The 13,760-nt window shown below is 37.9% G+C and overlaps 1 protein-coding gene across 7 annotated transcripts in view; it reads right to left on the bottom strand.

The window, feature by feature from the left end:
* The window catches only part of ARB2A (ARB2 cotranscriptional regulator A), a 209,202-nt gene that overhangs the window by 91,626 nt on the left and 103,816 nt on the right, over window positions 1-13,760 (bottom strand). For all 7 annotated transcript variants that reach the window (XM_080972935.1, XM_080972938.1, XM_080972934.1 and 4 more), the window contains one exon: window positions 12,562-12,681. In XM_080972935.1, the coding sequence (XP_080829061.1) occupies window positions 12,562-12,681 (120 nt within the window). The remainder of the gene's footprint in view (window positions 1-12,561; window positions 12,682-13,760) is intronic.

Genomic DNA, 13,760 nt, shown 5'->3' on the forward strand with positions numbered 1-13,760 from the left:
TGAAATGGAATGAATCATTGCCTTTTAATTACATTTTAAAAATTATTATTTTTTGACTCTTTCATTTAAATGTACTCTCAATATATGCTTCAACTTATTTGCATCCTCATTATAAAGGGGTCTTCAATGGAGCTAATGCTTATATAAAAGAAAGAAGAGAATTATTCTTCCTTCAACATATATCAAACATATTTAATATGACTAATAAAATATTTGTAAAGCTGAATTTACCTTAGATGGCAGACCACTTTCTGCATCAATGCAAATATAATAATTCATTGAAAAGGATAAATAGTAACAAATAATCCTTCTCCTGAATATTTGCACACACTTTTTTTTTTTTACAAATAATCATTCATTTTGAAAACAAATTCCTAAAATGTATCATGTTTGTAAACAAGATCAACATAACCTCCAACTTTTATAGAACAGTAATATAAGAATACTATTGGAGTAACAGCTAGGTAAGCACAAATAGAAGAGAGATAGCCCCAAACAAATAATACAGCATAATCAAACTCCTTGGTAACTAACAGCTCAGGTGCAAGACCAAAGACAGAACAAGGAAAATAAAAATGTTTGTCATGAAACTGAGTATTAAAATGCTACTATATTTTCAGATCTCTAAACTCTAAATTTTCAAATGGGAAATGCGATGTCAACTTAGGATGTCAACCCAACTCTTCCCTTAAGATCGTTTCATTTTATACTATAGCACCACTAAGCTGTGTCGCCTTTAAAACAATTGGTGTGCTCAAATGCTTTCTATGTTAAATAAAGCATCAGATTTTCCAACTGTATGAAAAAGCAAATAATCAAATACCTGACTGACCATTTTCATGGAGGTCTAAATATTTCCAGTACTTCAATTAAAAATGCTTGAGGAGTAAGAAAAAATATTGCAAGATGGAGACAAACATATACACAAAACAAATATATGTTATTTCTGTTCCTGTCCAAACCATGTGTAATGCAAGGGAGACGCAGGGAGACTTTCTTATGCCCTTCCTTTCAAAGTAGGCCAGTCACATCTCAAAATTATAACATACACCTTATTAATATCTATAACCCCCAAGCAGAGTGAATTCTGGGAGGTAAAACCAATTACTTCCAAAAGAACCCAGAGAGAGTGGCCCCTGTACTTCTGCACTTCTCAGCCATCTATCTATCTATCTATCTATCTATCTATCTATCTATCTATCTATCTATCAGATTTTCCTGGTCCATGCCTTGTCTCTTTTTCAGGTTGTACAGTCTTTCTTACATATCAGCTACATTTGTTGTGAGACATTAGTGTTGAATACAGTATAAGGTTGGGGAAGAAGAGGGGGGAGAGGAGGGGTGTTGTGGTGAGGCTTATATCTTTTGTACAGTGTACATAGTGGGTTTTGTGTCAGTGTCAACTTTTGTGTCAGTGTCTCTTTCTATTCATTTATTACATTTCCTTGGTAGTGAGAGGTATTGAGGGGCAGGGTGTGGTTGGTTGTCTGCAGTGGGGTTTGTTTGTATTCGCGAGGGGGGAGGGCTTGTTGGGTCAGGTAAGCCAGATTGATTTGTATGCTGTCGGTGGATCCTTGTTGTCTTGTTGGTATGTGATACAGGGGAGCCATACTAGGGTGAAGGCATCCTCTTCTATTTGTGCCCATGTCAGTTTCAGTCTATTGGTAAGCTTTTCTAGTAAGGCTTTTCCCATACAATTTGATACCATTGGTCCATGTTTACTCCTGACAGGTTTCTCCAGTGTCTGGCTATGAGGCTTCTGGCTGTTGAGAGTAGGTGGGTTATAAGCTCTGTATAATGTTAGTGGTCATTATGAAACTTGGAAGACGTCCAGTAGGGCCAGTTCTAGGGTGAGTTCTAATACCTGTTTAGTTATTTTGTATATCTCTTGTAGGACTTTGTATATTGTGGTTACCATCCCCTTGCCATGTTCCTCTGCTATCAGGTTTTCGAAGGTGGTCAAGGGTCTAGTGGCTTCTGATTTTACTGCTGGATTGTTTAAGAAGGCATGTAGTTGATGGTGAGTTAGCCAAGGTATTTGGGTGTCCCTTAGTTTGTCTTGTGGTTCTTGTGTTGCTATGGGTTTTTGTAGAAGTCTTTTAGACTTCTGCCAGGTTTTAATCTGGAGGTTTTGTGCTGCATGTTGGGATAGTGGTTGATAGGCCGGGGGGTTGGTGGGGATAGGGAAAGTTTGCCTACTTTTCTTTATCTCAGTTTATGAGGAACAACAGATGCCTTCCTCACTCTGAGATTCAGAACATCCTGCTCTTTTCCCCATGAAATCCCACTTTTCTACTCAAGTAGTTTGCACTCAGCAGCAAGGTACATGGAAGATTACAATAATAATAAACAATAAACTTAGTTGGTCTCTAAGGTGCTACTGGAAGGATTTTTTTTATTTCTTTTGACTACGGCAGACCAACATGGCTAACTACCTGTAACTAAAATAATCCTAAACACACTTCAGACCCCAAGAGCCAAATTATATGAAGTTCTGTTAAAAATAACAAGGAAGGAAGAGGCAAACAGGTAAGCAGAATATTGAAAATAAAGAGAGAACTTTCCTAGTTATTTATAAAGTAGCTTCTGGTCTCCCATGAGTAACAACAGAGCATGCAGTCCACTGCAGACTTTCTGATGATCCCAGACCAACTTGTGACGGAATGTGAGTGGTCCTGATGTGAGGGCAAAGGCTGCCTGGCCACAGGCTATTTTTAAGCCTATTCATGCTGGGTGGGGTGACAGCTGGCACCTTTTCAGCCAATAAAAGCACAAGTCACATTTGCAAGGTAGTCTTTAAACAAATTAAGAGAAGTCTGGGGTGGGGGTGGGGACATGGCAGACACCTTTTGGGATTTGGGAAATGGTTATTGCTTTATCTTATTGTCAAGACAGACCCTAAAACCTTCCCAACATGCATGTGAGCATATGGATATGGGCAAAGACAGTATGAAGAGACACTTCAGGAACTGTGGACACCTTACATATTCCAGGTGCCAGGCAAGTTACTCATACCTGAAGCACAAGTAAGTTGCATAGCACAGAGAGAGGGAACTCAACTTGCAGATGGGAAAGACACACAGACCTCCCAATCCTGCACTGTCTTATTAAGCTGCCTGGGCATTTTTCTGTGTTTTTCCACTGGAAGGAGAAATGGTGAAAACTTGATTTCTGTGAAGCTGCACTGATACACCACTAGGCCACACCCTAGAATATTAGGACAAATCTTCCATCAATATAAACTGAGGTAATGCGACTTGGTTAACACATACAGTTAATCTGGCCCATAGTAAGAAATATAAAGAATGTGGAATGAAGGAGCAAAATAAAATAAAAAATCAGGAGTCTCCTCTTTTTATATTGATACAAAATGATACAAGTTGTATAATATAAGGAAGTTAGGCTGGGGGAAAAGAGGTTCCATTCTCTTTTAACACTTTAATCTTAACAGAACATAGTCCAGTTTTATCAGAACTACATTAATTTCCCACCATGTCTGTGCCATGAAAGACTGCTCAGCCGAGGATTAGATATAGTGGGTAGTCATTCAGCTTCTTATGTAATAGGTGTATCAAGTCAGCATTTAAGGATTTATACCAAGTGTCTTTATAATTATGTTAATTGGTAGATAACACATGGGTCAACTATAAACTACTCAATATTTTCAAATAGCTAAGCAACACTAAGATGCACAGAAGCATGGATACATTTAGTGTAATCAAAAAGATTTAGCATGCTTTTTATTGATTTCAAATTTAAGTACCTGTGATCTCTGGTTAGCAACAATATTAACCTCTGGATACACTGAATATGGAGTTGTATGGGCTAACTATTGCATTTACAGTATATACTATTTTTTTGTTATACTTGACTTTTTCTTAAAGAGCCAATATAGTATTGGCATCAAAAGTCTATTTTTGAATTGCTGCTTTGACAAACACTAATAATTCAGAGTCCAAGACTTTATGGTTAAGTGTACTGTATAACTCTAACATGTCCGGTTGTCCCTCTGATTCTCATTATTGTCTCAAAGCCTGATTCTCACGAAACATTTCTTTTACACTGGATTTGCCTGCAGTCATGTCAGTGACACAGCTTATCCAACTAACAGTGAAAGTACATTTGCTCAATAGCTTTCACATTAGGACCAAAGAAGAAAAATGATATGAACAACATATATGAACATATGAAGATGCCTTAAAGTGGCCTCATTCATGTGCAATGCTAAATCATAGTGAGGAGAACAAAAGTATTTACTTCTGAATTGAAACTATTTATGATTTGTCTTTATCCCCAAACCAGGACAAACTAGTTAGTTTAAACTATGATTTGTCTGAGCCCATTCCAAAATGTGCCTTACAACATGACTTGTTCAGACACACCATAGTTAAAACTAACTGAAGTTCTTCCCAATCTGGACATTACATCAAACTGTGATTAATTTAAAACTGGAAACAAAAGCTTCTGACTCCCCTCTTTATGGTGTACCAGAGAAGTGTGGAGGAGAGGGCATGCAAGTCCATGCCTCACCCAGCCTCATTCCCATCAAAAGTGCTCCATCTAGCCCAGAATTGTCTACGTCTATTCTTTTATCAGTATTTAGTTTCTTTTATCAGTATTTGGTTTCTAAAATACTACAAATAAAAAAATTCCTTCCTGTAGCACCTTAAAGACCAACTAAGTTAGTTCTTGGTATAAGCTTTCGTGTGCATGCACACTTCTTCAGATACTTGGTATCTGAAGAAGTGTGCATGCACACGAAAGCTTATACCAAGAACTAACTTAGTTGGTCTTTAAGGTGCTACAGGAAGGAATTTTTTTATTTCGACTATGGCAGACCAACACGGCTACCCATCTGTAACTAAAATACTACAGTTGTTCTCAATTCAGACTCCCAATATCCACCATGGTAGGTGAGTGCCTTGAAACATTCTTAGAAACCAGTAGTAATTTGTTTCCCATTCTTGGACTCTGCAGGTGTATGAAGTGGGGTCATATAGGAAAACCGCACTGGAAATGAAGTATGAGTAACTTGTATACATGTGCAACTGAAACAGCCACCTCATCACCAGCAGTAGCAACATCGAAGGTTAGGGGAGTGGACATTTATCATCATTTCCTCCCCCATTCAAACCTTTACTTGATCGTCTTGCCACCAGAAAGAGGGAAAAGCTCTTGATTGTCCAGCTGCCTGGCTAAAAAGCAGTCCTAGCACATCTGGTGCTTTCTGGTCTTTTCTGGTCCTGATTACTACATTGCACATATTAGGGTAAGGGAGTTATTGTTTCCATGGTCAATATGGAACTTCACAGAGCAACAGTTATACCAGCAGCAATATTTAAGACCAGGAGAATGCAGCTTTTCCATCGTTCACCCCAGTATTTTCAGATGTTACCAATGCCTTTTAAAAAGTTGGTGATAGCCAACTAAGTCATACTCAGAGTAGACCCTTTGAAATAAATGGGCTTAATGCCAACGATTTCAATGGATCCGAGTATGATTGGTATTGGATACTGCCCTTTCTTTATTATGTATTAATCTTTATTATTAGCCACCTTAGAGGTGTGTTGTGAAGAAAGGCAAGATATAATTATTTTAAATAAACTGCCTTTGGGAAAATGCTTCCGCTACTGCATTTGTGGTCCCCCCCCCCCCAACACTCCTGTTCTATTTAAATTTCCATTCTAACTTCTTCAGGGCTGGGGCCTTTTTAATTTTGTTCCTCTCTAAAGTACACATATCAATGGTAGTACATAAAAAATAATACATTCCTTTGAGAAGTTGCTTTAAACATGGAGCTTCTCTTTATTTACATACTTCATAGTACTAAGAATTTAATTAGAACCATGCTATCTATGTCTAGCTCTCAGTAGGCAAAGCAAGAGGTGAGCTATGGGGTAAGTAATAATCTCTATTTCAATGACAGTATAAAAGGAAATATGAAAAAAATGTGATATGGTTAGAATTTTGAAATTCCATAAGAAGAATGCTATGACGCACATCTATTTTTAGTACTGTATATTGAGAACAGTAATTTACTTATAGTTATCTATTAGCCTAAAATTTAATTTAAAGCTTTTAATTTGTGTATCTTACATATTCTCAGTCTTCACTATTAGTTCACATTTGAAAGCAACCCTGTATCAGGAAATTTTTTTATGTCTAATGTTTCACAATTTTTTAATGTGTTGTAAGCTGCCCAGTGGGTGGGGTATAAATAATAAAATTATTATATTAATAATTATTATTAGTTCTTACATAACACGTTAAAAACAATTTATTTAGATATATTTATTGGTGAAATTTTATTTCCCACACATATTGAGTCACATTCAGTTATTTATTTTGTAATCTATGAACCCTGAAAGGCTGGAGAACAGTAGCTCCTCAGTACAATAACAAGAGAGCTTGGTGGGCTGTCACACAGTATGATGTAGTGTAGGCTCACTGTATTTCCTCTAAGAAGAGGAGTTTGGATTTGATATCCCGCCTTTCACTCCCTTTTAAGGAGTCTCAAAGCGGCTAACATTCTCCTTTCCTTTCCCTTCCTCCCCCACAACAAACACTCTGTGAGGTGAGTGGGGCTGAGAGACTTCAGAGAAGTGTGACTAGTCCAAGGTCACCCAGCAGCTGCATGTGGAGGAGCGGAGACGCGAACCCGGTTCCCCAGATTATGAGACTACCGCTCTTAACCACTACACCACACTGGCTCTCTAAGAACTCTCTAAGAACTCACTATGTAGTTCTTCCCTTACCCCTGCCCCACTGAAGTGCTCATCCTCTCATTGGAATGATTAACGTGAAGCCAAGAAAGCCAAGATAACTATTTTAATGTTTGCATTCATTTTGATCAAAATTCCAAACACAGCAAGCTAGGAACTCCCCCTCCTACAACAGATGCTACAGGTTGTTACACTACAGGTTCAAAATAGGTTAAAAGTCTTGTTCTACTCTGAAAGTCCTAATTTGGTATCTCCTGCTTAGTTTACTGGTAAATAGTTAAATTAAATGTTGTTAAGCAACTACTGTACTTCAAACCTAAACACTTGCTATGTAGGGGCTCCAATTTAGTTACCTTGAAATTGAGCTGCAGAGCTTGCAGATGGGTGATTTGCTTTGGTTTACCAAAGTCGGTCCAACTCTTAAGCAACTGACCTCAAGCAACAATATTGCTTGGAAAACCATGGTTTTATATATGTATTTCTTAGATGTATATAACAATATTACTATATCTATCTATTCATAGGTTTTAAATGCATATCCTGCTCTTACAGGGGTCTTGTATAATATCTGAAAAGTTTACAGGTTTATTTTTTTGTATGAAAAATGATTCAATAATCAAAACTTTATTGAGCATAGTGGTTACTACCTAAAGTTCCAACTCATCAAATGAGACTAAGAAGGAGGAAGCTGAGAGGCAGTGCCATACACTGGACTGGATGCAATTATGAAGGGAAGCAGCTAGGGTGACAGAGAGCAGAGTGAGGTTGCTGGGGCAGCCCCCCATTTGCCCTAAAGGACCAGTTTGCACTGCTCTATTCCATGGGACATTTCTGTATGTCTGTTTCTAAGGTACAATAGTTACTTCATGGTGACTCTTACATTTCTGAAATGATTGTTTGAATTGGCTTAGTGAAAAAGAGCATGCATTCCCTAGCAGCACTTAAATATTACAAAAAACAGTTTATTTATTTGGAAATAAATTATTTAAGAAGACAAGAACCACTGTAGCCCACTGTTAAATATATATTTCACTCAATAAACATTCCTGTTTTTTAAAGGACAAAAAAAAAGCCAAATGTTTGGAAAAAGTGAAGTACCGGTATTTCAAGAGTTGATTTATCAATCATTCAGGTTGCCTGTACCTACAGCAAATAAATATATTAAATACATTGTTAAAACTCTTTTTCATAGTATAGATCTTTTCTTAAATCAGTTATCTTCTGTGAAATGTATTCTTCAGAACTAGTTTTGCACGTGTGATAGATATGTGATGTCCCAGTGGCTATATATTATATTCTTCCTCCCATGCACACACCTCCTGCAGAGATAGCAGACTACAGAAGCTGACCCTTACTGAGACCATCTTGTCTATCTGACAAAGCTCCTTTTTAACTTCTTACTTACTGCTTACTTCCTGCGATGGAGAAAAACTTTAGCTCTGCTTGTGATAATTTCACAGGCCCCGAGTACCCTGACCCCAGAAGCCCCAAGGTCAGAAGTCAAATCTTGTTCTGAAACATCTGTGTGCTTCATATTAAAGTAGAACAAAAGTGGAGAAATATCCACCAGCGTGACAAGAGAAACAAGCAAAATGGGAATGACACATTGGTCATCTGTTAGCCATGCCATCTCAAGCCACTGACTGAAAAGGGAGAGGGGAAGCTTTAGTTCAAAACGGTTTTGAATCTTAATACTTCAGGCTAACATTTCTATTTTTAAAATTAAGAATTCACAAACTGAATGTGTTACATCTCTTGCCAATAGAGTTCCAAAAATTAACAGTCTGCTAAAAACATAAATCATTACAATATATGGGGGAAATTATATGTATCATTTAAAATGTTAATTGTTAATAACGTCTTTTGAAAACACGGAAGGTCTTTTTACTGCTTACTTGTATGTAGCACTGACTAGACAAAACAATATTTTCTGGTTACAAATGGTGATAAAAATGTAAAAAATTACAGCTGATCATGTCAGTCAAATATTTGGGAAGCTAGACAGATAATTCTCTGTTTTATGTTCATCATTCACAATACACGGCTGGAGAAACAGTGAAGCAACAAGAACAATTAGCATATTGCTTTCTGAAAGAGGAAAACTTGTTCCAGCACTGGAAAAATTGGGAAACCATGTGACAAATGCACATCTTTCTTATTCATTGCCTAGTTGTGCCAGATACATACTAATCAAAGTCTAGAAAACAAAGTATCACAGGAGCATCACTTTCCTATCATCTCTAAAACCAAAAGTTCATTTTATTTACCAAGCAGTAATGGACTAAAAACAATTTTCAGTACAGGAGTATCATCTCTACATGTAATTCATAATGTCATCCATCTCCATTATGAAACAAAACAAAAATAAAAATAAATGACCTTTAAAAGTGTATTTTGGTTCCCTACCATGTAACTGGCGCATTCATACCATTAACTATGGGTGTAGTCAGGGTCAGGGGTCAGGAGGGCCATTTAGCCTGGGGCCTCAAGCTCAAAGAAGGCCTCGAATCTAGACACTTGTTAATTTTTGGGCATTTAATAAGTTTCTCAACTTGTTTTAGGTGCACTGAACCAAATTGTGACATACTATCAGTTTAGAGCTGCAAATTTGGAAACATAAGAGATGTGATTTGGTAAAAGACTTTGGTTGTTGTTAACAGCTTTTGTCTTATGCTTAATATCAATTGTGACACTACAAGAAAGCAACATTTCCCCTCAATAACTAGGTGCAATTGCACAGCACACACAAAAGCCTAGAAAAGCATTCACTTTAAAAGGAATTGAATTCTCTCTCATACACACACTTTGTTTTTGTGTATTGCCATTTTTTATTTTCATTATAGCTAGGGACAGTGGTAGCTGGTCCATTAAGTCAACCGGGGTTTAGCCCTACCGAGTGAAATGCCAACAAAAATTAAAATCAAGCAATTTCTCCCCCACAAAACTGATAACAGAATGATTTTGGAATCTCCCCCATCTCACTCCCTCTTTCCCCACCTTCTTTTCACTTCACTCACTTCCTAACATATGCACTATTTATGGAAAGGCTTCACAGCCACAAGCATAATACAATACAAAATGTAGTAATATACTTTATTAGTTGCCCAACAGAACAAGTGAAAGAAACCCAAGTTTGTATTGAGTTACCTCAAATAAGCTTAAATATAGGTAAGGTCTTCACAGCCACAGGGGACAACTCAAGCTGTGATCCTGTGCCCCCTTACCTGAGAGGAAGCCACAGAGACATGTGTATGATTGCACTGTTTAACAGTGACATCTCCTACTTATACTATGCAACTCATGACATACTCATTCACAGGAGGAATAACTTGCAAAAAGCCAAACTGAATATCAGAATCATCGCATGCATGTTTAATATCTTGTCTAAAAACAAAAGAGCAATGCTTTACTTTACATCATTAAAGCTGCTAGTCAGAAAGTGCTAAAGCAACAGGAGCCACTCTTGGCAATCCTTTACAGCATGCATAAACTGCACTCACAACATATCTAGAGTGCTCCCCCCCCAATCGCATAGAAACCAAAGGGCATGAGACCCTTCAAAGCAATATGGTCCAGTATGCTTTCTATTTCAGTTTTTGCAATAGTCAAATGCCCACATATTTATCATTCATTCTTACATACAATAAAAATAAAACACAGTACTATAGTCATATCACATCATTTTGTTCTCCGGTATAAATACCCACAGACAAAATGCATGAACAAAAGATATGTCTATTGAGAATGCTGATACTAATCCAATATCTTATACTGTATATTAACAGCAAACTGAATGCGTATGTACCCTTACATAGTAAAAAATAACACCATCCATGGACAAGGGAGGGGATAAGCAGGTTGGGGAAATCCCAAGATATGCAAGTATATTACAAATTCTCAGGAGCGAGAAAATTACTAACACTCCTACAAGGACTAATTTTATTAGGTCTGAGATAAAGAGAAATAAACTGTATGAGCCAAGGGCCATATAGGTATTTTCAGTCCTTTTACCCATTTAAAATGGGCAAAACCTTTCTAGATGCCTGTAGGAGCCAAATTCCAAAATGTGAACATGTCCTATGTCAAATCGCCCACACTATTCTACAGTGGTGCCTCGCAAGACGAAAAGAATCCGTTCCGCAAGTCTCTTCGTCTTGCGGGTTTTTTCGTCTTGCGAAGCAAGCCCATTAGCAGTTTAGCGGATTAGTGCTACAGGGCTTAGCAGGCTTAGTGGATCAGCTGATAAGCGGCTTAACGATAAGCTGATAAGCGGCTTAAGGATCAGCTGATAAGCGGCTTAACGATAAGCTGATAAGCGGCTTAACGATCAGCTGATAAGCGGCTTAGCATCAGCTGTTAAGCGGCTTAGCCATCAGCTGATAAGCGGTTTAGCGGCTTGGGAAAAAGGGAAAAAGGAAAAAAAAACCTGCAGGAACTCGCAAGACATTTTCGTCTTGCGAAGCAAGCACATAGGAAATTCGTTTTGCGAAGCACCTCCAAAACGGAAAACCCTTTCGTCTAGCGGGTTTTCCGTCTTGCGAGGCATTCGTCTTGCGGGGCACCACTGTATTTAGTTACAGGTTGTTCTGATTCTCATTACTCTAATGGAGGCCCTTCCAATATTGTCTGAGATAAAGGGCAGGATCTTACTATGGGTGTCGTGAAAGTTCAACTGAGCCTAGCTTGAATACAAATCCCCGGAGTTCACAAGACTCGCCCTCAAATCAAAAAATGAGTTTCCCAACCCATGGACTTCCTCTCCCTGTTCACGCATAGATCCTAGGAAGAAAAGTGGGATATAAATGTAGCAAATAAATCCAAGGACAGGGAAGAAGTCCAGTGATTCTTCCTGCCTATCTCTATTACTTCTTTTCGGCCATCCAAAGCCATCACCATAGCAGCCTCCTACAACATTCCCCACATCCCTTCACAAGAGCATGTGAGTGTATAAAAAGAACAGGGGAAGTAGTGTCCTTTCATCCCATCCTTGATCGCCCTATGTAAATACAAAAGGTTCCCTTAAACAAACAACTGTCCCATAAAACACCATGTCCCCTGATTAGGATGGGATAAGGAGGAGGGAAAGAAAGAGAACGAGCTGGGGGGAGAGGGCAATTTTTCTCACCATCACTTCTGCCCCCCTACAAAGAGAAGGAAATGTGATATGTTTAGAGGGGTTTGGAGTAGCAGGAAAGAATGAGGGGCTGGAAATGAGGTGGATATAGGCATGACTAGTTCAGAAGATTGTGAACTACCCTGAGATCTTCGGAAGGAGGGTGGCATACAAATTTAATAAATAATAATAATAATAATAATAATAATAATAATAATAATTAAAGCCTGCATTTTTATGCCCTATGGCACAGTGGTAGACTGGAGGGTGGGAAGAAGTGTCATATTTTACTTTGCACAGAATGATCTGGATGGATGGAAATGCTGCGTGTGTGCATCTGTGTTTGTTTGTATGTATGTTTGTATGTATGTATGCATGGGTGCGTGGCTGCTTGTGTATGTGTGTATATGTGAAAAAATGAGTGTGTGAAAGAATGAAATAGAGTTCTGCATCTCTGCATACATATATGTGCATGTATACATTGCCTTGTCTACGGCTGGCATGTGGCCCTTTTAAGGGTGCCTGACTGTCAACGTGGCTCTTGGGTCAAAAAAGGTTATCCAGCCTTGTTTTACTTAGCAAAAGGGGGAAAAAATGAATGAACATAGCCATAGCATATAAAGGAAATATGGTTTTAAGTCCACATACTTAAAAACAACAATACCTAACACTTTGGCATCTATGTGAACAAAAGAAAATAAGGAATAACCAAACAGCAATACTCACCAATTCCACAAATGCAAGTCCACCATAACTGTGAGCCACAAAAAAAACATTTTCAGCTGCTGATTGGGAGATAAAGTGGTCCCATATATAAATTGCATGTTCTTCAGGAGAGCCATTTTCCTAGAAAGTGAAGATAACGCTAATTATGATCATGCTTATTTATTTGGAGCTTGAGATATGCTAGATGCTTTTTAAAAAAGTAAACAAAAAGTTCCTGCCCAAGAGGCTTATAATCCAAATAGACAAGAAACACAATGGATAAGAAGGGTTTTTTAAAAAGAGAGAAATAATATGCAGATATGCACCACACACTTCTTTAAACAGACACACACAACCCCCTTCCTAACATGCAGTACATTCACTAAGAAGAAAATGGAACATCATAACTTGCACATGTTATAAAACAGGGAGCTTTTTTAAAAGAAACAGAAGGAAATATAAAGTAAAAGAGAGATAGCAAGGCCAAAAGAAGTTAACTTTTAAGGAGCTTTTAAAGAAGAGAAAAATTAAAGAACAAACAAGCGTGGGAAGAATGAAGAACTGTAGCTGCAACACACTGACCAGAGGCAAGTACAAAACAGAAAGAAACTGATAATCACAATTATTTTGCAACACGTACCCTACCCTAATCTTTTCTCAGCCATCATTGTTTAGTTTTACATTCCTCTGTATTATGCACTTTAAGATAACATTTAAAACCTATTACATCTGAAATACAATGGTCATAGACCATCTAATTCCTTTCAATAGCTGTCCCACTGAAACAAACATTTACCTATATTGTGATAATATGATATGATTAATATAGTGATGTTGTTGCACTGTGTATTTTTCTGCACCTGATCCCTATAATCTGCTCTACATCACCAGACTAGGGAAACAACATGCAGGAAACTTGCCCCAGAGCTTTATGGGAAAAAGGAGAATTAGATAGTGCTGGTAGCAGCCTGAGGTCATCCTTAATGTCAAGTTCTACCAAAATCTGTAGCAGAAAAATAAGGAGAAGTTGATAGAAACATTTTAAATTCCAGCTATGGGAAGCTAAATAGTAATGCAGGGTCTACCTTACCTAAAGCCCATGAGACACAGGAGATAGAGAATGCAAGGTACAGTAGAACCATCCCTATTCATTTTAATTTGTGGATGAAAGGAGGCAGCTGTAACTACTGGCTTTGTCTTCCTTGTTCAATCTAATGAAC

This window comes from Podarcis pityusensis, assembly GCF_964106645.2.
Source record: "Podarcis pityusensis genome assembly, chromosome: 11".
Lineage (NCBI taxonomy): Eukaryota > Metazoa > Chordata > Lepidosauria > Squamata > Lacertidae > Podarcis > Podarcis pityusensis.